Source organism: Stigmatopora nigra, chromosome 8 (genome assembly GCF_051989575.1).
Source record: "Stigmatopora nigra isolate UIUO_SnigA chromosome 8, RoL_Snig_1.1, whole genome shotgun sequence".
NCBI classification, from domain to species: Eukaryota; Metazoa; Chordata; class Actinopteri; order Syngnathiformes; family Syngnathidae; genus Stigmatopora; species Stigmatopora nigra.
Genome location: NC_135515.1, coordinates 5,539,443 through 5,567,118, shown reverse-complemented (window position 1 = coordinate 5,567,118; position 27,676 = coordinate 5,539,443). Strand labels below are relative to the sequence as shown.

Genomic DNA, 27,676 nt, shown 5'->3' with positions numbered 1-27,676 from the left:
GCACAGTTTTATTTTTAAACCTTTCTTGTACAAACTGTCCATTTTGTATATGGCTTGGGACACTGAATGGCAATTACGCTCTGTACCACTGCTGCACTAGTAGATAATAATTTAAAAAAATAGCACAGTATATTTTATTATTAAAATAAAACTATACATTTCAAAATTTTACATTCACTTGATAACACGTTCCTTCTCATTTAAAAACCTGAACCATTTCATGTGTCCATTTATATACTGTGTATATGTGATATCTTTATATACAGTACATATTTATAAATATATTCGCTCATTCTCCTTTAACACCGCCAATTCCTGTTTGGGTCGGGGTGGGGGTGCTGGAGCCTACCCCAGCTGACTTCGGGTAAATTTAGGGTGTATATAGTAAGTACTTTAGGCCCTAAAGTATATTGTGACTACTTATTTATTGATTATTAATTTGTTTGTTGTTATTTGTGCACTTTGTGGTGAAGCTTTAAATCTCATTATACTTGTATAATGACAATAAAAGCACTCTATGTATGAATATATATTTAGTACTCTATACTATATTGATGTAAGTACTGCATATAGGCAAGAGTGACATGAAAAAGTATGTCCCTAGGGCGAAGAAGTAAATCTAAGCGGTTCTATTTTACTATTGCCAAAAGATTAAATATTCATGTTTTTCTTGCCACTCTACTTTATTTGTGTTATTATAATAGAAAAATAAGGTGCCATGGCATTCTGCAACGTCATAGATGTTTAAAGTTATGTGTAGTTTGATCAAATGTAATCAAGTACCGCATACAGTTATTGTAGGTTGAATCTGATAATGTTGTTCTCTGATAGGGATACTCTTGGTCAGGTTTTGTGTTCCAGCATGTCGGTATCTGTGTAAAAGGTAAATTGCCAAGATTAAGGGATGCCATGTCTTCATGAGATGAAAAAAAAAAAAAGGTTTGCTTACCCCTGCTCTAGACTAACTTAACCTTTGTCTGAAAACAGGTCACGTTGACTAAGATAATGAAACTAGAAGCGTCAAAGACAGTTTGATCAGGTTCGTATGTGAGATGAGCCTCGTGGGACCAAGCGGGATGACTCAAACAGACAAGGTCATGCAATGCGGGATCTGTTCCAGTCTGAAGCAGGTCCTTGTTTAGCGGGGTGAGAAGTCTGTAGCAGCATTTGACGTCTTGATGGTTCTACGGTCAAGGTTTAGGAACGGTAGTCTTTCTTACTGTACGGCCTGTTGCCTAAAATGTGGTCGATTTCGGACACCACGTGAGAGGTCATCTTGGGGAGGACCTGGATGTTAAACACACGAAGAATGAATGCAGAAGCATGCAGCTTTTAATGGTGAGTTTACGAGTGCGTGTTCAAACCTGTATGGCCCCAAGGTTCTCGGTAAGCTGCTCAGGATTGGATGTTCCTAATAAGACTGAACTGACGCCTTCATTCCTTAAACACCATGCTGCAAATAAAATATAAAGTACAATTATAAGATTGTGTGGTCAATAAGGTTGCTTTCTATTGCCGGATGTACTTTAAATGGTCTTCTATGGATGTGTTTTCAGATTGCAATTTGCATGTCTTTTTTTTCATCTGTGCACAATTATCATTGAATTGTAAAGTGTGTATTTAGTATAATGAGATTTAAAGCTTCACTACCAAGCATACAAATAACTAAAACAAACAAACTGACAAGTAAATAACCAATAAATAATCAATAAATAAAGAATAAATAATATTGTTGTTAGCATTAAACTGCTGGACTCTCATCTAAGGAACTGTTCTCTTCAAAGACTACATCTTAATATAAAAAAAATGTTTTAATCATGATCATACCTACAATTCTTGACCTCAATCTTAATATTTTGCTCACAAGTCAAAGGAATAAATTTTCCTAAGCAAGCGCCTATGATTAAGAAAACCAATTCATAAGTGGATGATGCACTCATGAATCAAAGTGGCTGTTGTTGTTTTGCATAGAGCCTCCACTAAATTTGGCATTTTTTTCCCGTCTTTCTTACCCACAGCCAGTTGAGGTAGCGTGCAGCCCAACTTCTCTGCAATATGGTTAAGCTCCTTTAGTTTAGCCTGCTGCTTTCGTCCATCTTCGCTTACAATTTTCTCCTTCAGCCACTGATATGACTAGGATACAGAAAAAGGTAAAAGGTAGAGGAAGGGAAAAATGAACCCTTTATATAATTTCCCTTGACATGATAACCTTGCCGGCTTCATAATAACACACAATGCAAAAATCCAATCCATATGCGTACCTTTATAGATGCCCTGGAAGTTTCCGGAATGCCATTTTCATATTTCCCAGTAATGATGCCACACGCCAGCGGTGACCAAGTCATGGCACCGACACCTGCAGGCGAGGAGAAGACAAATAAGACTCTTTATGTCGATGTGAGCAATTTTGGAAAGTGGGAAAATATGACAGGTAGACAGCAAAGAATGCTTACCTATTTTATGATAGAGTTCAGGCAGTTGAACTTCCACCTTTTCCCTCTGGAAGAGATGGTACTCTGCCTGCTCACACACTGGCGGAATCAGATTAAACTGTCTCGCCACGGAATAAGCCTCCTGCAAGAACAAAGGCCGTAAAAGAATTGGAAAGCAAGAAGGACGCATTAGTCTGCATTTTGTCCTAATGTAAGATACTCTAAAGAAAAGAAGAAATAACCAAACTCTTGAAAAGAGGGCTGATTGAAGCTAGAGGGTTCATCAAATAGCAATTAGACTAACTAAACTATAATGAGCAAATTAATATTCCACCCACTTCCAAGTCGAATTTAGTGCAATTAAAAATATTCCATTTTTGGTCAACAATGGGTATTTCTAATGCAATTATTTGCAAAAAAAAATCACATTTTAATGTGCTGATTTATTTAAAAATAAAGAGATATTTCTTATTACTTACCATGATTTCCATGGCCGTCCACCGAGATGTTCCCCAGTACATAGCCATACCTTGGTTGATCACATAAGTCATGGCCCGGACAATTTCTGTCAAAAACACGTCGTAAATTATCAATTAGTGGCAGTGGAGATTATTATATATTGAAATGAATCCAAATGGGACAACACAAATGCACCTGTTCATTTTTGGGTGTTGTTTTCTGGCAACTGATTACCGACCTCAAGTCAAAAACCAAACAAGCTCACAATTTGAAGCCTACATTCAAGCCTGCCACCCCTGTATAATGATGCAATTAGCTTCAAACAGTGCTTACAACACAGACCATCAAAAACTCAGCCTTGGGACAGTCATTAGAGCCATTTATCATCATCCTGGCTTCACTCTAATTATGCCACAATCTTCCTCAGTAAAAGCCTCAACCTTATTTTATTGCTTCTAAGCAAGGCAATGTTGTCCGAAGGTTAAGGACAGTGCAGGACAGAAACACAATTACCCAGTAAAATGAAAGGAGAACTTTAGAAAATGAAAATGTACATTCAATTCCTGTTAATCAAATTAAATTAAAATACTTCTGAATGGTGAAAATCAAGTAACATGGCTATGTTCAAGGACATATTAAAAGTTGCCATCAAGGAGACTAGTGTCTATCTACTAATAAGATGACAATAATAATACACTAAATCATGAAAACAGGTGAAAACAAAGTAAGAGGATTATCGATTCTTTCATTGTCGTTGGTGAGAAATAAAGACAAATTATATAGGAGTGGATGAGTAAACAAAATAATCACTCCTTGGAAACAAAAACAAAGATGACAGCAATTTGGAAAGGCATCATAAACTGACATGAAAAAGTAGAACTAAAATGGGCAACAACTTGCTGAGAATCAATACAGCATTGTCACTGTATTAAATCTTTTTTTTTTACTTACACAAGCAAGTCTTGCTACTGATTTGAACAAGTCAACAAACAGTCCTTTCTCACAAATCAATGCATAGTTTGGAAGATGTACTGTGGTCATCATTAAATGACCACTGAGCTTTCAAGGTGCAAATCAATAACAGACTGCAGTCAAAGCAAATGCACTGTAATAAAAATAATATCCAGCCGTTCGCCGTGACTAACCGCAACTGTTTGTCTACACATTATGTAATCCAGTCGATATAAAAGAAAAGTGACAACATGGGGGTGATGGGTGTGTGGGAGGGACCCTGGTGACACCCCAAAATGTCTCTTACTGTCTTTTTTTTAATAGTTTTTATAGTTTTACACAGACCACAAAACTAAAAAGTCACAATAAACCAGCCTATTTAAACAAATCATTGGCTTTATGTTGTAAGAATAGTAACAGTACATTACAGAATACTGGTAAATGATTGGATTGTTGTGCCTATCATTAAATGTTGCTGGCAAGGGGAATTAAATATTTCCCTGCTGCACTTTTATGGAACTTTCAACTACTCAGTTGTTAAAAATAACTGACTCAAATATATTGAATTGGTTTCCTATAAAGCTAGGGTCAATATAATAAGATATATTGCATTGAAATTGAACTCAAGCTGCTACTAACCTTCCATTGGAGTGTTGCTGTCAGGCCGGTTGGCAAATACGACATCAACGTATTCCAACTGCATTCTTTGTAAAGACCCTTTAAGACCTGAGTCAGCACATAAAAAGGGTTAGTTTAAAAATGGAAATAGTTCTTATCAAGTCAAACAAGTTATAGTATTTTTTTTTAGCCTTATACCTTCAATGATGTGTTTTCTAGATAGTCCTCTTTCTGTCTCTGCTCTGATGGCATAAAAAAGAGGTCATTATTAAAATATATTGGAAAATTATTATTTGAAATTAACAGAAGAAATGTTTTTTTGCTTTTTTGGGAATAGGGATCAAATAAGTATAAGTATATAGATAGTATAAGGTGTAGTATATGAAACTATACTTACTTTCCTCCCCAGTAAAGTTTGGTTGTGATAACCAGGCTGGATCTCCTACAGCAAAAAAGAAAGGAAATGTAACTGATGGTTGTTGCATGATTTTAAGACTTATACAAAAATCTGCCTTTAGGATGAATGAGGCAGTATTTTTTTCTCCAGTTAATCAATGACTTTAGTCAGCAAATCATGTTTTAGTGTCATCGTTTTTCTTGTCATCACACTATATTGACTGCATGAAAGGTGAGTATTTATATATAAAAATATTGTTATTACCTCCAGCATTTCTTCTTGATAATGGTTCCAAGAATCACTTCGGCTCTGCAAGCCAAACAAAAAAAAAAAAGACAAGAATTAGTGGCATGTTTGTTCAAAAATAGCCAAGCAGACAAGAATGTGAAGAATGTTCATTCCTATGCATCCCACATTACTAGAAAGTGTGTAGTAATTGGATTTAATCAACAGGTAAGCCAATAAATTTTAAAAATCTAAACACAAATGCAATAATCTTACATATGTAGAGCTTTTATTTTAAAAGAACACGTCCGACTTCTACTTGAAAGCATTTGGAGAATGCATGAGTAAAATATTTTTGCCTGCATGCAGATAGGCAATGACAGCTGCTTTAATGAATAACGGAAAATAATGAATGATGATGCAACCTAACTCAAACGCTTGCAGGAATGCAGAAATGAAATTACAGTATATTACTTTCTCTTGCAATTTAAGTAATCCCCAGTTGGCAATAATAAAAGCCTCTTGTTGTGAACCAGAAATCCTTCCATGACACACACCTGCCGCCTGCGTAAACTTCGGCCGTGTCAAAGAGATTAACCCCGCCCTCATAGGCAATGGTCATCAGCTGCTCTGCAACCTGGCAAGGAAAAAAAAAATCAAACATGAGGCCTAAAAAAATCAAATTAAACCTATTTGAATACCAAGATTATTTCCATGATAAGATACAGCATTACTACCAATAGAGATGCCATTTCCTATGCAAGAATATATCAAAACAGTGAGCAGGAATATGTATAAAATTTGCAAATAAGATACCAAATTTTCAAAATCTCTTAGATACTAAGTTCTTTCATTAAGTGTCATATTCATTCACACCAAAAAAAAGAGGAAAAGTAAGAAATTATATAATACCTCATCTGTTATCTGACCCCCAAAAGTCACCCATGTGCCTGGAAAGAAAACAGTGACAATTGCATTTAGACCATAAGTAGCATAATATGGAGAAAAAAATGCAAAGTGCATCAATTTGTCTGCTTTGACCCCAAATTATAGTAAAATGACTGCTCTGTTTCCAACAAAAACATTTTTTTCTGTGTTAAATGATCAGGAAATGTGTGACAGAGTATCTAGTGCCTCACAGTCTGCATAATAAGTGTGCATCTATGTGTTGCTGATTAGCGGGTAAACAATGGGTGATGGCGTGCAAAAGGTGAAAGCCTACAAGCAAAGAAAAAAGCAAAGCAAATTTCATCACTGAATTATTAATGCATCTCTGTTGTAGGGAAAAACAGAACGAGAACAAGGACTTTACAGCGTCGCTTAACACCCTGCAACAGAAATAGCATGTAAGTCGTCCCTACTATAAAACCTTACTCTCCATCTCAGAACTGTCAAACGGACCACCATTCCTCCCAAGTCTGTAGTTTTTTTACTTTTTTTGCACAAACATGTCAAATGCATTCTGAAAAGCTCGCTGGCAGCCATGTTTATGTGTCCGTGCATGTATGTGTGTGTATTCTGACAGGCCTTTAAGCTGTTTCCACTTTGGTGAAATTGTCATCACTGCTGCGGATGTCCAGTTATTGCATTGTATCTGAGTGGGAGGCTTAGTGTGGAATGAAAACCTTGCAAAGCTTGAGTGCCAAGGCCACTACACGTATGGGGATCAACAATCTTTTTCCTTTTTGATGGAAATTGAATCCCCGTGAGTGTTGAACAGTTCTTTAACTGTAGGTTGAAAGTGCTTAAGGTTGCTACGCAACAATTTCAAATGTGATAAGTTTGAGATGCTTTTTCCTGAAGCTAAAAGCCACATCAACAGGTCGCTTCAAATATTAGTTTCTGTTTGTGGTAAGCAAGTGCTCACCTATTATTTCTTTGGATTTGTTTTCTTTTGTGTTGACAAGAAACATATAAGTCTCATCTCACTGGGTGCAAAAATAACTACTATGTTCTCCAGAAATGGAACAGAAGAATGCATTAAAAGGTATAGGTTGTCCTTTAAAAACAGGGAGATTTTTTTGGTTTAAACTCAAAGTGTTGTTGAACTTTTTGAGCTTTTGTTTTGGAGGACCTTTGGAAATTGTATTCATTGACAGTTTTGTCTTTTTGTGGCACAAAGTCAGCCAATAGGCATGCACTCAAGTGAGAGATGTCACAGTGAGGGGGCAGCTGAACTATGTTACTGCTTTAAGCAATTTTGGGGGCGATTATTGCCTTTTACAAGGGCACCCTGAAAGTAGCCATGAAACACACTAGCCACAGGTCGAAATTTCTGTTTACACACACACACACACACATCCGGGCTGATTTTAGCATTTTTTTTATCCTCCTTTTTTGGCTTAATGGGGTACTCTTTCCGAATAAAAAGACTTTTGACCTTTTAATAAATTAGACAAAAAGGTTTAGTACATACCAAGTCCTAGGCAAGATACCCTCAGTCCTGACTTTCCCAGGTTCCTACAAAAAAATAGAAGAGATCTTGTTAAATCAGTGGAATGCAAAAGGAAACATGCATGGTAGGCCTATTGGACACTCTAAATTGCCCCTAGGCATGAATTGAGCGTGAATGGTTGTTTGTTTTCCAGCCTGAAGTCAGCTGGGATAAGCTCCAGCACCCCCTGCGACCCTAAGAGGAGGATAAAGCAGTTCCGAAAATGAGAAAATGAGATGAGACTACCATTACCGATGAGCTAACATCAGACAACTTTGATGACGATATTCAGTCAAGACAAGTTCTTTATCAACTGTATGCCGCCAATACTCTTCATTTGTAATTTGTCTCAAAAGGCTGTTGAAAACACTTCAGGACGCACATCATCACCACTTACTGCAAATCCACATACACCCCCAATACCTTGATAGTATGCATCTGTCCTGGCACATCAAATATTTATTGAAATGTTAAACCTCTGCAATTACTTTTCTACACAGATCTGGCATAACAAACCTTGTATTTCAACTAAGCCATTCTCTCCGCATAAATGTGTCTTTATTTGACACAGAATGGACATTAATGACTTTCCCAAATGCCTCCGCCATGCTGACAACATCAAGATTGACTCCGTCTTTGCTGAAACTGCCTCTGTAGTCGTTTCACTGTCATGCTGAAATCACCAACTAATGTTGCATGATAATTCCATTTTCTTCAGTAATTGTTAGAATCTTAATATGAAACAACAAGTTGTTTTGAGTATAACTATAAAAGTCTATTTCCCAAGTCGGGATTTTTACATTTTTAGAGTAATTCACTTTTCGAAATTGAACCAGAGATTAATGGAGGAAATGAGAGATTGTGTTATGATGCTTCTACTCATTAAAATGAAGTCTTATTAATTTTAGAGATGTGCTGTGTCTGTAATATATGGATATTTATAGTACAGTATCAAAAAGGGGGTATTTTTGGTGCATGCACTGTCATTAACAAAAACGTTGTCACCTTCAGAATGTTTTTGCTGATTTTTGTCAACTGATAATGATGGCTGGTAAAGGTTACATGGAAAAGTAAAGTTTTGAAAAGTAATGTATGAATGATTATTTTTGCATTACCAACTATATGGCACACTTTAATAACCTTGAGGTTTCTCCCTGGAGGATGGTCAAATGGCCTCGAGTACATTTTCTTGCTCTTTTCTTAACACCTGGACACCTCCGTATCTGCTTGACCTGGGTTCTCCCGAGTTCTGGATTTCCGTTTGACTCGGTGTCTCCCGATGGTTTCATTATCGAGTTTGCTCAGCTCGCCTCGCCTCGTGTGGCCTCGCAGCTGCTAAGGTTTGAATAAAATATCCTTTTCATGACATGCCAGGACGTTTACCTCCTAGAGGTTCTCAATGGAGTTCACTAATCTGCTTTTGCGCAGACTTTTAAATTTGGAATTATTCCAACCAGCACTCGCTAGCATGATTTTCAACTGAAACTTGGGTATTTTACAGCCTTTTCCACTTATAGTTCTCTCTTTTTGAACATTTTTTTCACTTTGACTTCGATTCAGCAATTGCAAAGCCCATTTCTCTGTCTAATGTGCTTTTTATTATCTCCATCATTGAAAATCATTCCCACTCATCACATGGATGATCATATTTAAAGCGGTTACAGATTACTTTCCTCTTTTGGTTTTTCATTCTGTCTTAGATGGAAAATGATTTGACCAGGCCATAGCGAACAATATGTTCATTCTCTGGGAAGAAAAATGAAGAACATACCCAATTCAGATTGATATTTCGAAGAATTTACATCATTCAGAGATAAATGAGGGTCACAGGAGAAAAAAAAAAGAAAAATTTCTCTTTTTTTTAGGAAAATGCTCAAATAAAAAGTAATATGAAAAGCATGTAGAGCATAAAAATATAATAAATCACTAAAATGTCAAAAAAATACACTCTTGGAACACTGCACTGCCACGAATATTCATTCTTACTACAAAATCTTATTAATGTGGCAGAATATGATGGTGTATGAAAACTAAACATATCCCAATACTTCAAATTAGTGACATTATTAAGTTATACTTGCCAGGTGGTTGCCAGGTTACCAAAAGCCCAAAGGTTTTACAAACGCTGAATTTCAAAAGAAAACATTTTGCACCCATCATTATTGTTTGTGATTGCCGTTAAGCTTCCATCTACTACCATTCCTTTTCCCTCTTCAATTAACTTTCTGCTGCGACTACACAATAATATCCATCATCAACCATTTTTTTCTCTCTAATGAAAACCTGAGTCAGGTGCCTCTGTGCAAAGATAATACATATCAGATTCTGCAACCTTATTTAGTGTGTTCATTTATTTAATAATAGATTGTAGATGAAGCAAGATTATTACATTGTGACTATTCTGCCCAGCATTGTTAATACATAATGGTTAAATGACTTAGATTATCTTGATTAAGCATTTGCACACAGCAAATAAAAAAAAAAAAATCTCCACCCAGGAACTAATGGAAGACGACAATGACATTTGACCACCTCAGCAGTTTTCCACAATATCTACCACAACAAAAGCGCAAAAATGATGCCCTAGCATATTTGAATAAAACTGATGAGGCCCCTTGAAAGACAATAAGGCCACATAAATTATAATGACACAGCATTTACATGGATTTAAATAAAAAGAAGTATTACTTTCGTTTAATTATTCTCCATTCCTTTGCTTAATCATCAGCAAATTAGAAAAAAAACAGCTGACAGGTACATTTAATAAACCTGACATCAGCTACCATTGTAGGGATTTAATTAATGCAGCATTTACAGGCAATGGAGACACAATGTTGATAGATAAGAAATGAGATCAATTATTCCAAACAGTGATAATTTCTTTCATCATTTGCATCTCAAACATTCAGTTCATTCCCATCTTTGCATGTATTTGTATTTTCATCTATTCAGCAAGTAATGAGCTCGCTTTATAGACAGAATAATTAAGGCAAAGTCAACACAATTCATCATTAGTATGGAGATAAGAAAGAAAAATCCTGAAATGAACATAATAACAATAATATTGTGAAACCTCTCATTGGGAAAGTAGGTTAGAATCAAAAACTGCTATATTGTTGTATAATCCCGAACAAATACTATAACAAGAGACGGCTTCATCACAGAGAGCCATTTAACATTGTGGAGATAATAGTGCAAATGTGCAATGGCAGCTTTGCACTGACATAGCAACAATACTGCAACTGATGCAGTTGTTACTCACTATAAGGTGACAGGAGAATATAACGCTGATCAACGCAATATAAAGTGCCAGTAGTAAGAAATGCTGAGAAATGCAATGTAAAGTGACAGTAGAATTGAATACAGATCAACAGCATGTGTAATGTGCTTAAAGGCCCAAGTCCAACTAAATAGAAACCTCATACTTTGATCTAATGTGAGTCCATCTCACGATAAGCCTATTGAAAATTCCTCCAAATAGCAAAATGCCCTTGGATATTCCCCAAAAATGAAGTCTGCTGCATGTATTGAATGTAAACTGCAAATGGGTTCATATAGAATCTGACCACGCCAAGCTTCACCACTTGCATTATTCACTACATGGCTTTCCCGCTCACTCGGCCGTGAACTCACTACAGCAGTTGTTAGTTTAACATACAACCCCTGCACTTATAAGTTAAGGACATTCAAAAAGCATTAAACACACACTTAGTTCTTCCCTAATGTGCTTTCCGGGTGTTGATCTAATGCACTAAATACATGCTGACCATTTAATGAAGCCTCTTACTGAGTACTAAATAAATAACGATCTCTAGTGACCTCTTTAGCTCTTTTGTTTGTCATCACCTTTCCTCTGAAAATCTGTCTACCAATATCATCATATTATTATGGGGTTTGAAATACAAGCAGGAATAGGGCGGAAGCCAGGAAAGAGAAATAATTACAGACCAAGTAAGGGGGCTTGAAATAGGAAAAGGGGTTGTTCAACAAAGCTACAATTATCAACACTTGAGTGTAGGGTGTCTTGTACACAGCCCTAATCACAAGTTTTGCCCTCCGGAAAAATACCGGAGACGGTTAGGAATAATGAACGGAGCTGTCATGGTGTGCGGGCGAGAAGATGTAGGGGGAAAAGATCCAAATGAAGGGGAAATGGGGGCCAGGTCGAGTGGTGGTAACCCAAAATGTTTCATTAAAGTGACTGAAAAACAAAGTGCAAACAAAGGCAGATGAGCCAAACATACTAATTTAAAGCAAAACCCAGATAATCAAAAAAAGATAATAAAATAAGACTTTGCATGAGCATGGCAGCACATACAATATCTTATGTTGTTAACCTGGCTTGGTGAAAGATACCTCAACAATAGTCAGAATGTAAATAAACATCAGTCTGTCCATCAAGTACCTTCTTTTACCCTTAGCATGACGTCAAACTTGACTTGCAATTACAAAGCCAAAGTCCTTGAACAACAGCTACTGCTGTCCAAGCCAAGTACTTTGCAATTTTTTTTTTGTCTCATGTGAAGATTAATTCTTTCAAAAGGGTCCCGAAGCAGCTGCTGGGGCCGATCCCAGCCAACAGTGAGCAGTAAACGGGGACAGTCTGAATTGGTTGTCAGCCAATCGCAGGGCAGAGATAGTTATGCTTTTCAATTACAATTTTGCATGAAATTATACATCTCGTGAATGTCCATTCTGTAAAAAGACAAAGATGAAACACTCTAAAGGAGTTATGTTCATGACCTTGAGACATGTATTAAAACTGGAGGTCTATTCATTAAAGTCAGATGATTTCAGGGCTTTATAATATGGCATTAGTCAACAGGAATACATGAATATGAGTGCCGAGGTTAAATAGCAAGATTTACTTTGATGCTGGCACGAATGTGGAAGGAAAGAAATCAGAGAGGCGGCAAAGCAAATCAATCTTGGTGGAATTTGACAATTAGCTAAGGTGTTCCTTGGCCCAGAAACTGATTGAATAGATGCCCATGTCTACCATCAAAACTCTCAATCATGTCTATTACCCACCCACGTCTTATGCAACATAAACGTTGACGCTCAAACTTTTCAATTTACGTTTAACTTAGTTTGCGTGATTTATGGTTGTGTTCATGTTACAAATAAACCATGGCGTGATCACATTAACTCTCTGTAAATAAAATAACACACAATTATATCATAGTTTTTTCTTTGCACTAGGCTGAACTTCAAATCCAGAGTTTATAAACCTCTGCTATGACACACAAACACATATTGGAGAAAACCCACACAGCAGACAGTTCTTGCTCGCAGATTTTTTTCTGTAATTCGCATCTCCATGGATACAGAAAGTCAATTATATGGCCTTCGTGTGGATCCAAACACACGCCTTGTCCCTTTTTCCTGTCGTGTAGCCTTGGAAACGATACACAAAAACATCCTCGCCATGCACATTTAAAAAGATCTCTTTGTATTTTACCTTTGTTTTTTAAATGACTCTCTTCTTGTGGAGGTTACAAATAACTATGCATTTAAAAAGGATTCCACGAGTAGTGAACCAAATGAATATGAAAATTAAAGAAGAACGTATATGGTTGTGCATGACTTAATAGGAAAGTTAAAATTAATGTTTTTGTTGTTGTTCTTCCAAGGTGATAACTTCATTGGAATTCCAATTAAGGGTGAAGAATTGACTTTAGTGGCAATAATTTTTGTCTCTTAATGTTAAAAGCAGCCACATTAGTCACCAGCACGACAAATTATTGTTTTTATATATATTTATTAATATTAGATATTACTGTAAATTATTGTTACATTATTTATGCCGAAAATGTATTTTTCTGTGTCTGTATTCTCACCCTCTTGCTACTGTGCCAATGAAATTTCCCAAATACGGGATGAATAAAGTTATCTAATCTAACTCACTAGTCTCATCTACAGTATTTAGTGTACTAAACCTACATACAAGTAATAAATACATTACGAGTTTATAGATTGTTCTGTAATCCTGTTTTCTGGAATGTGTAGTAGTGTAGCTCACATCTGTTCCAAAGCGAATGATGTAAATAGAAAAGCCAAAGACATGATTTCCATGGCAACATGAAGAGAACGTTGGTTAAGCATGCAGCAATTTGAAACATGACTAGCATGTAAAGAAAATTGATTCATCCACGTTTTAATAATGTGTGTTAGATCAGTGTTAAAAGACTTTAAAAGCATATTACACCAAGGATAAAAAAAATGGAGTGATACAGAGAATCATTAATGTGACCTCTCACATTGTTATGCAGTGCCAATATTCCAGAAGAGAAAGTTTCTCGAGAAGAAAATGAACTGATGAGAACATTTGTAGATAATAGAAACATTAGGGTGAGGGAGTCATGTAAAGGGAATAATGCAATTGCCAATGTTGCGCCTGAATTAATTCAATTAATGAAAGTAAGTGATTTTTTTGGTCATTGTGAACATTTTATGAATAAACAGAAAGAAGATTTTGGAAGGTAGTCCATTGTGGGTATGTCATTAAAATGTGATTTGTGCTTAGAAGGGGAAATTGTATTTATTTTTCTTTTTTTTTTTAACAATAAACATCATTTGGAGAAATATCAACTTCACCATTATATTAGTGCTTCTTACATTTTTATTATTTGCAAAACATTGAACAAGTTTTTTTTACTTTTGCTGGAAATTCAAAACAAAAATCCTCAACATGCAATCTTCTAAAGTTGTAGTGCACCTTGTAAAACATCGTCTCGTGGTTAGAGGTTTTACTCACTGGACTGAGAGGAAAGAAGCACTTTATTCCAAGAGTCTCGTCATCGGACTAAACCTTCTAACAGGCTTCTGGGTGAAGCATAACGGGAAAAATTGCTCTGAAAAATTCTACATTATTGAAGACAAATCCTTAAAATAGCATAAAACAGAGATGGGACATGAATGGACAACACCGCCGACAACACCAAGGTATGTAGTAAGGTAAGTCTCCATAGACTAAAGTAACATTTCCAAAAGGCTGAATAAATAAATCTACCATCAATGCAAAGCAAGTGTCACCAATTCCAGCTCTCAAGGACACCTTTGCAGTCTGTTTTCCATGTCTCTCTCTCTCTCTCCTCAAACTCACCTCAAGCAAATGATCAACAGACTCCTGAATTATAAGAGTGAACATCCTATTCTGCTCACATTAACATTCCTTTTGTTCATAATGAGAGCAAATTCTGGCATCTTCCATGACAATCCCATGCTAAGCTTTCAATAACAATCTGAAAGAACTGAGTTGCAACCAACAACAATCTTTACAACCTACTTTCAGATAGATTATTTCATTTGCCCCAAATACTGTTTGCATGATACAACAAACAAGCACAGAATAATGATGCCTCATGGGAAAATCATTTAATGACTGAGATGAAGCTGAATAAGTGAACATCCAATCATAAATTATCATGCAATTTTTCACTTACACCCATTTGTCAGTCATCCTCAATAGCAGGGGTTACCAACTGAGGTCCTCAAGCCCTACAATCCAGTCTATTTTGCACACACCCCTTCTCCTGCACACCTGAATCAAACAATCAGGATGATTAGCAGGCTTCTGGGCTGCTTGCTGATAGGTTGATCATTTGATTCAGGTGAGTTTGAGGAAGGAAACTGGATAGGTTGTCCTCGAGGACCATTTTTTTGAAAGTAGCAAATACTAAAGTCCAATCATCTCTTTCTACAATTCTTCATGAAACAATACGGCTTTCTTCCAGTGTGCCGCACTATTAATATGCTGCCGTCAATACTGGGCAGCATGGTACTAACCCATACACTGGGCACCTGTCTCTCAGCTCTCATTACTGGTCCAGCGGCGCTACGGCCCACTTAGATTACATATTGTCCACCAAGTTAGTAACTTAAGTAGGCTTCTATAAGGAGTGGAAAGGAAATAATTGTCCTTAAAATGACCTGTATTCCAAAACTATCCCTTTCTGTCCTTTATACAATTTTTGACATCATAGCCAGTCAATGGGGCAGTGGTTCTTTTCCCTTGACTTCAGTGCGGACAAGCGTGGGACCAATTCCCACTTGGTGGCAGTGTAATTGTAAGTGCCAATGGGTGCCCTAATACTATTTGGTGAACAGTTCAGGTTAGGTGTCGCCAAATCTGTATTGAGCAGAGAACTCTATAGCACAATTTTGTATCTTGTGTCCAGGATAGCCAAAGACACAAAATGGCAGGGGTCAAACTGGATTTAGACATTCAGCCCACACTGAAATCTGTGTCATCAAACTACAGCAAAAACAGAGAGCTGTGTTTTGATGCGTGGGAGAGAAGCAGACATATGACACGTAGATAGGAATAGAAAAATGTGGCTTGTAAATGACAACCATCAGATGTCAACATTTTGCAGTATTTATTTATCAATCATGTAATTAGGAACTAAATTACTGAAGAATTAAAAATATGGACATTTGCGTCTTTCATTCAATTGCAAAGCTGAGTCTATGCAAGGTGCATTTGTCAAAGCGTCAAAATTCTTGAGTGCTCTTGTCAAACGGAAACTGCTATTCAAGTTGAATTGCAAGGTCAGAAAGTGAAGAGAACCAGCAATTTCTCATTTGGTTTATATGTTATTTGGTAGTGACAATTAAAATGATAGGGGGAAGCATCTTTGTCACTATGTTGTGGGCAAGCAAGAATGACCAACGTCATGACCTGATGCACTGAAATCCATTTTCAAAGTAATATGTGACCACACAGGTTCTTCTGGGTGCGAATGGCTGATCCATACACTTCTGAGTCTCCTGGGCTTTGTTAAAAGAAAACTCTAAAGAAAATGAACAAAATACAGAAGAAATTGTTTCCCACACTTACTCAAACCTATAAATCCAACAACAAAAAAAACACTAGAGTCACAAAGTTAATAGCAATTGCAAAAAAAAAAAATATCATAGACAAACTCCTCCAATAAAGAATTTCCTCAAAATGTAGGACTTTTTTTAAAAGGTAAAATAACAACAACAAAATAATGTTTCAAGTTTAGACACCTTGATTAAACAGCCTTAATTTACAATCATTTATAAGTTTCAAATTTTAAAGGAGTTCTATAGTAAAGTTCATTTCTTATCTTTCTCTACTATGACCAAATATGTTACCTTTTGGCATTTGAGGAAAAAGAATAGCAACTATTCACTCAAATGGTCATGCACACACCTGTATTTCATGCCAGTGTGCTTCCCCGTGGACTCTTTGAGCGAGATGTGACGCGGCGTAAAGGAGCCGAAGCTCCGAGCGATGATGGCCACAGTGCGGAACTTGGCCCTGGCTTGGTTGACCACATTTGGGCTGGTGGCATTCTGCTTGCTATGGTCCCCATTCCCCCTCTTCAGGTTGTGGTCCGTGCAGGCGATGGATACCTGCATGACTGAGCTTCAGGGGAAAAAGTCGCTTCTCCTAAATTGACTGATCTTCAACCTTAAGTTTTGCCGGAGACAGATATCATCTCCATATGTTTCAAAGTCTTCTCTAACCAAAAATAAAGCTTTTTCTCTCTTCCAATGCGTTTCTATCTTGTCTCTTTTTTTCAGGAAGAAAGAAAAGATGTAAGGATCAGTCGTCAAGTCTCTGCATGTTAGTTATCCCTTCACCGGACTTTTTCTTCTCCAGTGTGATGCCGCTAAATCCGCTTCTAGCTGCAGAATGACAATCAGGGGAGCGAGAGAGTGCGATGGCAGAAGAGAGAGAGAGAGTGCGATGCTGCACTCTCACTGTGAAGCTGGTGTGTGCTAGTGGAGGAGAAGGGGGGAGAGGGTCAGAGAGGAAGGAGAAGAAAAAGATGGGGGTAGGGGAGCCATGTCCAGGTCCTGCTGGGGTGCACACTAACCCACCAGCTCACTTTTTAGTTCTGGTTCCTTTCTCCTGATCTCCGAATGGTGCATCTCTGCCCAAATTTTTATCTAATCCCTAACTCCTTTCAACTCCTGTGGCTCTTGCTTCTCCCTCTACCATGGACAGCACACCTTTAGCTAAATAAAAGGTTTGTGTTTCAGTGCACAACTCCCACTCTGTGTCTTCTCTTGAGCTGCCCCTGCATCTGTCTCATCACCAGATAAATAAACATTCCTCAGCTGTCACAGCCTTTTAAAATGTTCATATTCTGTCCATAGATGACCAGTTTTTCCTCTCCCAATTTTCCTTAGATGAGAAAATCACACTTTTATCCTAATTTTTGGGGATTTTTTTTCTCTGCCCACTTTATTTTAGAAATAATCCTAATTCTAAAGTGCAATGTAGAGACCGTTTTTTGAACTGGACCAGCAGAAATGGTAGAGGAAGGAAAAAATACTTGCAAATGCAAAAGGCAGGGTTCAGGAGGATAATCCACTACAATGTAAGCAATGTAAAATACATCATATCATCATATTCTCTGCTGATTCCCTTACACATGCTCTACATCTCTGCAGCTCCCACAGCCAGCTACAAATCAAAGTGAACTGGCGAGATTTGAATAAAGATGGGGGAGGTGTGGATATTTCAGAATGTGAAGACAGAAAATGACATAAAGCAGCTTACAACTCAAACTCAATGCAGCATATAGTACAGCGTTCTTGAATATTATAGCACTATTTCTAATTATAGATTACATTATTGTTTGAATATGCAATATTATGTGCATTGTGTTGAATGGGAAAGTCATGTCCAATGCTTTTTATTAGAAAAGAGACTTGTGGCTGCTTTTTCTTTTCTTGTTAAATGCTTTCCCAATCCTTTGGGATTGGATGTTGTCAATCACAGTCAACTGCCGATCTGTGTGTCTCCATCTGATCCGTCACGCAGACAGCAATTGGATTAGATGGATCAAATTTATCTCTTGGATTCTTGACAATGCATGTAATGTTCATTGTGTTCAAATCTAACATGCTATATATTCTTCTTTGAATGCAAAGCAGAAAAATGCTGAGTCGTCTGTGGATGCGAACTGACATTTTGTGCTTGAGTGTGTGGAATTACATCGACACGGAGTTAACAAAGCAAAACAGTGCAACATATTGAGGTCAGGCTGCTTTACAACACTGCAAAAATGGCATAAACAAAACAGTAGAGTTTAATGTCACAGTCTAGATATGAATTAATGAGAATGATTTGAAATTGGTGTGCTCATAACCCACAAACCTTCATTATTATCTGAAGAATTGTACATTAAAGTCATGAAAGTGGCACACATTTTTTTTTAAAAACATCAATTATTGTATTTCTGAAGTTAAATGCTGAAGGGGAGCACAGACAATATTTTTTTATACTATTGAGAGTTTTGGAAGGTAGTTTTCACTTTAGGGGAATCAATGGCAATTTAATCAGTATTCTGCTATTGCTTGTACAATGGAAAGTTTCATTCAGAGAGCAAGAAAACATCAAAACCAACAAAATGACTGGCTGTCAAACGGATTCAAAGGCAAACCTAATTCCGCAAATCCCCCAAACAGGCTTTTTAGCTCTTGTTCTCTTTACAATAACAAGTACTCAACACAACAATACAACATGCATGAGTGCATACCATAATTGTTTGTGATCTACAACTTGATACAACAGACATGGGTTTTTTTTTCTTTCAGTCGGTTGTTTTGTGATTGCTTATTTATGTCTGATTTAATCAGATTGTCTGTCTAATTCTGTCTATTCTTTTTTTGGGCATCAAATTTGAAATCTGGCCCAAACCACAGAAGACCAGACTGAAAAAGACAGAAGCTGAGAAAACAATTGAGTGCTAAATCTTTAAGTTATACCAAGAACCTCTTATGTCAAAACAGGCTAGTAACTCGAAAATATGAACAGCAGCAAAGGGAAGGGACTAAAACCAGAAAAAGGAGCAATAAATTCTTCAACGGATGCCAAAAATCCATAAGCATATTTTGCAGTGATGAGTTTTGGTTTTACTTCCCTATACATCTTTAGTGAGAGTCATTCATTTCCTGCTCTATGAACCAGCTCAGCATATTCATCATGCAGAGCATCCTAAGCCTGTGAAGGATAGTCAATTTTAAAGTGACCCATCACTGAGCTGCATAATTGGGTTTATTTGAATGGAGTAATCATAGCTTATTTCATTTGGAAGCAGCAAATTAAGAACATAAATATTAAAAGGTAGAGAAAAGTAAGGCCTTTCAGATAAAGTGCAAGCACTGTAACAAGTCTCTTGAATGGAAACAATGCTGAGAGAGAGAAAAAAAAATTGTACCCCTCAGCATAAAATTGAAGTTTTTAATCTTCAGCGTTTGAGCAATGGCTTGAATTACATTCAGAAACTAAAGTGACAAAGAAAAAGTATATTAATTTTAGTTTGGCCACTAAAAATTGTTGACATTTTGGATGATGTAAATAGAATATAATTTAGTTTGACTTTGTCACAAGTAATATTATTGAGAGAAGTAACCCTATATTAAAAAAAAGGAAACTTGAAATGACCAAAAAGTGAACAAGGAACTGGTTTCCCTTCACGGTAAACAATAGCAATACAGTAATACTGAAATAAGGTATTGTAGATTTACAATATTGAAAATTTAGAAGGCGTAAACATCTTTTTTCTAAGTCATGCTCGATATAATAGCTCTTCTCCAACATGAACCATGTAACCTAATGAGAACGTCCTCCCACGCGACAGCTAAAGAGTCTTCAGATATGGACACTTGATGTAAAAGAGTGGCAACGACCACAGAAAGCCACCAACTCAGTAATAGCATTGCTATGGAAACGGTATGGAGGTGTGTGAGCATGTGTACACATTGGCAGTTCATTTAAACAGAGCGGAAAATTCATAGCAAATTAAAATCACACACTGGTAAGTACATTTATGTTAGATGGCAGCACTCAACCAAAGCCAGGGAAAAATAAATCCCAAATGAATTGGATTTGATCATGTAATATATATAATGTTGTCAGCCAATCAACTTCATTATATGTGAACATTGAGCAAGTGGAGCTTTGATAGATTGTTTATTCTGTCATCCATTGGAATTGAATTTCATTTGACTGCAGGCAAAGTATTTCACTCATGAGAGAGCAGAAAATAAACCTTACGTCAAGTTAATGAGAAGTTGAAGATGAGGTGTCACATAAGAGTTAAATGCTTAACTTTAGCTGTTGCAATGGGAAATGAATGATGATTTACAATGAGACAATCTTCATTCATGAACATTATGTTCTATTTGTGTTTATCCAGTAAGAACTGTGCTAACAGGTGAGAGGAAAATTCATAAATAATCCATAAAATAAATCATCCATATTATAATTAGACACTGTAATATTTGACCTATTTTGTCTCCTATGGAATAAATTGTATCTCTTCCTTTATGGGATGTTTCTAGCAGATGGTTGCGGGTCATATTTGCAATAATAATTGAAGACTACAAAAAATAGGAAGGCCATGATTTACACTAAAATATTTGACATCCAATCACTAAAAACAAAAAAATAAGTATCACACAATTATTCCAAACAAAGATTAGAGTGTGTGTTTTAAATCTATTTCATAGTAATAATGAAAAACAATAAAAACCAAAACAAAATTTAGTATTTTCCTAGAAATAGAGAGTTCATCTTTGCTTTCTGACATTTTGCTCTGCTATTTCAAGTGTAGTGAGCAGAATTGCTGCAGCTACACTGCATTGCTGCACCAAAGCCACTAATGTCTAGTCTGAGTGCATCTATACAATATACACATACAACTACTGTAGTCTGTATAGTGAATTCTACACAAGAGGTTTGTCAAGGTGATATGGCACATTGTTCCTCTCCTCTCTAAATGGGCCTGCGGGGAAAACACTAGTGCTATCACTAACAACTGATAACACCTTAACCCAGAACAATCCAGTCGCAGCCACACACACACACACACACGAACCTGCGTGATGAGGCATAGGTGCTTTTTCACTGCAGTCAGAAAAGCCACGCAGAACAAAAAGTGCTGATACAAGTGTAAGTCTAAAGTTTGCATCAGTGCCAGGCTACACAATGACCCATACAATGCAATACCTATATATATATATATTATAAGTAATGAGAAGAAAAGACCAAAGAAGGTGGAAAATACATTCATTTATTATATCATCCCCAAGAGGGTCGAAGAGGTGCTTAAGCATTTCCCAGCCAGGGCAAAAAAATGGAGTATGACTCAAAACAAGATTTTGCAGGGGGAAAGAAAAGGAGCACAAATGTATGTCGTAGACAGGAATAACAATGTGAAGGAGGACGGATAATGCAATTCCTTCTCTTGTACCACAACTACAAAGAACTTCTTTCAGTTCACAATGGGTCAAACTCTTGAAATATTTCACTTTCCAACAATTCCTCTTCTCTCAGCAAACATACAATACTGATGCATCATCATAAATTGACATCAGATGATGGTCAATCAATAGGAGCTCAGAAAAGTGTGTGTCAACTCTTGTATAGGAAATTAACAGGTATATGGAGAGAATCTGAGCTTGTATATGTCGCAGTGTTACTTTTAGATCCACCTTTAAAATGAATCATAGGAAGTAAAAGTGTCCACATCAGCTCAGGTTCAATCTCTTGCCCCTACGCGTTGGCATTAGAGCCAACATGTCACATGTACACGGCTCCTCTTAGTGGCCATCCTTTAAAATGCAGCCAAAGAACTACTGCGCAAATTGCTTGATGGAGCCTCAAGTTCAATGAAATAGTGTGCAAGTGCCCACTGAACACACTCACGTCCACTAAGCCCTCTGGGGATTCTTATTGGCATCACTTTGTGTCTACTTTATCACTCAAAACATCTGCTGTTATTACATGAATCTCTTGTCGGTGTTATTTGCCAAAATCTGCAGGATGCAGTGTCACCTTGAACATGAGGGGAATGATTTAAATCAGACTCAGTGTGTGTGTGTGTGTGTGTTCACATTTCATCAATAGGCATAATGCCATCACTTTTGGCACAATAGAGCAAAATGTTATTATCAGGTCAGGTGCACAGGCAAAATAATTGAACCCTCAATCCCAGAACTCTCAGGCCAATGCGCTAATCACTCTTTGAACAGGCTATGCAAAAGGATGTCCTATATAAATGCAATGATAACATTGTGCATGAAAGGCTTCAAGAGGGAAGGATTTTGGATCCCACAATGCTTTGGAAAGTAGCTTCTGAAATAAAGATGGTTGTGGGCATCTACTCTAATGTGATGAGAAATCTACTTGGAAACAATGAGGTTAGAAAAGCTTCTTAAATTAGTCATGACTGAAATGACTTTGAAAAATATATGGAGCTTTGAATCCCCCCTTTTTGAATTGAGCAAAGGGATGTATTGGCACTGGCCCCTCTTGGACGCGCACACGGAGGAGATTAGAAAAAGTAATTAAGCACAGCATAGCACAAAAAGTCAAAGCAGATTTCCCAAAGCAGGTACTCGCTTTCCTGCTGTCAAAGCTAATTTGTCTCCATGCTCTTTGAGAGACAAATGTTTTCCAGCATCATCCGCCAGAGACAGACATTTTATTTGTGATACTTAAGATATGTGATGGAATAGTTGGAATAGAGATAAAAAAAATACAGTTACTTAAGCTATGAGATTGTTTAAATAGAGATATAACAATACAGCAATTCATTTTTGGTTATACATCTTATTTGGAAAATAGATGCATTTAATGATTAGAGCAACTATTATCAAGATACTATAAAAAGATCATATTTGATGGTATTTAAATTGTGACAATGAGATGCATAAGAATACACAAATGCCATGACAAATAGGATTGGTTGTTCAAAGTGTCCTTATTTCCTGCCATGCTGACAAAATCGGAAATATCTTTATTAAAGTAAAATGTATAAATGAAGTTATGAATGTTAAGATGATAGTTAACAGATAGCAAAGTGATACACTGACTAAAGGACGACAAATATGCAGCTCAAATAATAACACTATGGTTGGTTGATATCCTTTTTGAACAAAGATGCGTAAAAACGAGTAAAAAAAATGAGTTAAGAATTTTAAAATGATAGTTAATAATATAGAGCACCAACAATAACAAACGGAAAACCAGTAGTCATAATAATACAGCACACTTTCGTCAATTTGACAGACTAACAAACATCCAGTCACCACACACACACACACACACACACACACACACACACACACACACACACACACACACACACACACACACACACACACACACACACACACAGAAAACCCATTCGTAAACACATGACATATGCTTGATAATGTGACCTAGTATATCCTGGGGGTCTAAACATCCCCTAAAGGACACAAGGCTCCTTTCCAGTAACATCATAGGCGTGTCATCAAGCCATATGAGCAACTTGATTGAAGTAGTGTCCACTTCAATTTGGTATATGTGATTAACGCTAAGCTTTGGCCATTAATTTGAGTATCTACAGCAATAGCATTTAGTTTGAGAGCAGATCTACTCTCTTAGTGCATCTCTTTAATTAATTGAAGTCATTTTTGGCTAGTGCTTAGCAGTAATACAACGCTTAAAGCTGAGTGGTACCTGTTTAGCCAAAATAATCAGATTTCAACTGACACTTATAGAAATTACAATTGGAGACAAACAGTGCAATTACTCTAAATGCATTAAAAATACAAATAAAAAGTATATGTAGTATAAAATCAGTTCTGGATTTTTTCTGTAAGTCATCACTATAACAAACAAGTCCTTGAGGCATGCAGCTGTTTTGCTATATGTTGTATATATATGACATTGTTACCAAGGCGATGTAGACAAGCTTTTCAACACACACATCTACGTATACTGCACACACACACGTACACACTTGATTCCACATATGCTATGATCCCAGGGCAAAGTGGTAACATAACAGCACATGGCCATATGAGCTCTCAAAGCCAGGTTGACCCAAAAGGGATACAGCTTGGTAACCAACACGGCAGCCCCCGAGGCGATGGAGGGCTTTATAGTCTCATATTCTCATTTCTTTTCCACCGACACTATATTGGACAGCGTTAAGGACATGTTATTTTGGCCCAATATATATATATATATATATATATATATATATATATATATATATATGACAAATAATCAAAGACACATTCTATTAAAGGAAGCTTTCGCCAAGATTGTTTTGTCGGAAGGATTTCATCCAATATGATATTGATGCTTGATTTGGGGATTTTCACAAGGTGTATCTTATTTGGTATCTATTTTTTTTAATGTGTTCCAAGTCATGTCAACAACATTTGTCGCATCCGCTCCCCTATTTTATTGCGTCTTTGATTGTTATATGCATAAATAAGTGGATGGTTAATAGCCTGAAAATTGCACGGTTATATACTTAAAAAAATATTAGTATTTTGACAAAATTAGGATATATTTTAAATATCAAAACACAAGTTGGCACACAATGATGACCAATAAGTATTTCTAACAAAAATATATATTTTTTACAAATATAATGATGAATATTTAGAGTTTTAAAGTCCTTATTCATTGAATATTTTGTATACATTGTTTTGGCTGCAGTTTTTAGCTTTAATGCATCACAGTCTCACTTGAAGTTAAACTTAAAAGTTAACTTAATTTTAAAGTATATTATAGTAGAGCTTGTACTTGTTTTGGAGTGACGAAGAAATCTCAGTGATTTCTATCTTCAGATGTTTTATGGACAAAAAAATAAAAGAATAAATTGAATGATTAGACCACTTTATTTGTAATAAAATTTACTTCAGACTTAAATATGAAAAGAGCTCCAACACCCTCCCATATACCACAATCACAACCAGAGAACATTTTGCACGATATAAACACACGCAACGCACAAATGGCCAGACGAACAATCGATCTGTGTTTTACCCAACAATCCATAAGTATTCCTATGCTGGTGTAGTATTACATCAGGGGTGTCCAAGTCCAGTCCTATTTCCCATATCTCGCTACTCTACCAAACCTGAAGCCCGCTAACCATTCTGATGATTTGATTCAGGTGTCGGTGGAAGGTAAATATGGAAAACAAACTGCCTCGCTAGGACTGGACTTGCATTACATAATCAAGCTACCATTTAAAAATAGGCAGACAGGACAACAGATTACTTTAGTACATTACTGTTATTGTCCATCAATCCATTTATTCTCTCCAAGTTCACCAAGGACTGGTCGCTAGTCAATCCTAAAGAACCAATCACTCCACTGACCACTATTTTTCTCTTCTCAAACTATTTTTCACAGGTATATCAAATAAATGGCATTCACAAACTACAATTACCGTACTTTCACGACTATAAGGCGCAGTGCATTCATTACAAGGCGCACTGTCAACGAATGACACAATAATTTTTTTTCCATTTATAAAACACACTGGATAACAAGGCGTCCTGTCCATTTTGGAGTAAATTTCAGACTTTTAAGTGCGCCTTTTAGTCATAAAAATACGTTACAAATCAACCAATGAATGGAAATTCAAGTTACAACTATATATACGCACCAACACATACCTGTAAACCATTCCTGTCTGGCTCTTGACGGAGTCGTGCAGTGACAGCGTGTGAAAGTTAAGAAACTCTTCCAACTGTTTGAGCTCTCTTGAATTGTGCGGTTTGTTGGCGCTCCACAACATCAGAGGCCCGCAGCCTCGGGCCCCCGAACACGTCTGAGCCACCACCCTCCCTTGACCAAGACTCTGGGCCTGAACGGCGCTCTGCCTTCTGGACGCCTTCTGCTTAGGGTTGGGTATATCCGGACACGTTGCTTTGTACAGATACATCTTCTTCTCACTTGATCCAGTCTTTCAGTTTTCTCTGAAGGCGTCCGTCCCACAAACGTGCGCCCGCTCGGGATAATCCAGGTAGGCCCGCCGCCCACACGGCGGTGGGCATGTAGGTAAAACTCAAAGAGAGTGAAGGATTTGTCTCTGGATATCCTCTTGTTAAAAAAAAAATAAAAAATCAAAGGAAGCAATGAAGAAATTTCCAGGGTATATGGAAAAAATCCATGATTATATCTCACATATGCTACTGCAAGAGCGCTGTCACATATGTTCTGTGTGCACATGCAGATGAAGAGAGCAACACATACTGTACATGCACTCTCTATCTCTCTGCACTCTTTCACACCCAACACACAAACACACACACACATACACTGTCACTTTGCCCCCTGCATAGCCAGTCTGCATAGAGGCACACTTTAGTTTTGCTCCCTATTAAACGGTCTGGGAATCTGGGACATTTTTTCCACCGTCCCTCCCTCCCTCTCCTTTTTTTTTTTACTCTCTGTTTTGTTTTCATCTTTCAATCTCTCTCTATCCATTTACCCTTCTCTTCCCGGCTTCCTCTTATCCATTCTCCCTCACCCTCACTTCCTCCATCATCCTTCTTTTGTGTTTCAGTATTCCTTCTCAACCACTTACTCTTGAGCTCTTCCCTTGACTCTCCTCCAGCATTCCTTCCATTTTCCAGCTCCCCAATGTCTATTCATCATTCACTCTTATCTCTTATTATTCCTTTTAAGTATGCCTTGATTTTCCTTAATTTTTCATACAATATCCTTCTTTCCTCCCATTTTTCTGCCTCTTTGTAAACAAAGTGCTCAATGATAACACACACACACACACACACACACACACACAATATCACTCACACCCAACAGCATGTTCTGCACATTTGCTCACTGTCTGGGGGCAATGTTTTTATAATGAATTGAACCACAAAATATCATGAGGGAAGCCTCTACTCAGCTCAGTGAGTTCTCTCTCTCACTCTCCCACTCTCTTTTTCTCCCTATTTGTCTCTCTAATGCATTCATATTTACATGGCATAGAGTCAAAGACCTTTAAACTACTATCGGAAATAGAACATGACATCATGTTTGGTTCCCCTAGAAGATTATTGAACCTGGGACAAGTATCATTTCTTTTAATCCGTGTTTTTTTACACGAAATTATTTAAGTGTCATTATCATAACCATTGTTAAAAAAATACAATAAAGGAATTTAAATGGTTAAAATGATCACATATTGCATTTTTTATGCCATTAATTGCCATAGCAGCCAGTGGGATTTTTTTTTAAAATTACTGTCCCGTCAAAATAAGTCATAAGTCAAATATTATTGTCTAAAATGACCCAATTGGGCCCAAAGTGTCCATGTTTTGTCATGTCAGTCTGAAGCAAATGGCAAAAAGGCAGCTGTGTCCATTGTC

The 27,676-nt window shown here is 37.0% G+C and overlaps 1 protein-coding gene across 3 annotated transcripts; it reads right to left on the bottom strand.

The window, feature by feature from the left end:
- Nucleotides 1–6: 6 nt before the first annotated feature.
- kcnab1a (potassium voltage-gated channel subfamily A regulatory beta subunit 1a) lies at nt 7–26,626 on the bottom strand. Of its 3 annotated transcripts, none has more exons than XM_077723029.1 (14): nt 25,973–26,626; nt 7,499–7,542; nt 5,995–6,032; nt 5,640–5,719; nt 5,122–5,166; nt 4,858–4,902; nt 4,659–4,702; nt 4,482–4,568; nt 2,912–2,997; nt 2,454–2,574; nt 2,262–2,356; nt 2,013–2,133; nt 1,365–1,453; nt 7–1,287 (listed from the first exon to the last, which is right to left on the bottom strand). In XM_077723029.1, exons 1-14 carry the CDS (start codon nt 26,239–26,241, stop codon nt 1,198–1,200), a joined length of 1,254 nt encoding a protein of 417 aa, XP_077579155.1. In that variant the 5' UTR covers nt 26,242–26,626; the 3' UTR covers nt 7–1,197. The 3 variants fall into 3 exon arrangements, with proteins under 3 accessions (XP_077579155.1, XP_077579156.1, XP_077579157.1); XM_077723030.1 differs by lacking the exon at nt 25,973–26,626 and adding an exon at nt 16,698–17,195; XM_077723031.1 differs by lacking the exon at nt 25,973–26,626 and adding an exon at nt 14,962–15,033.
- Between the last annotated feature and the right edge of the window lie 1,050 nt (nt 26,627–27,676).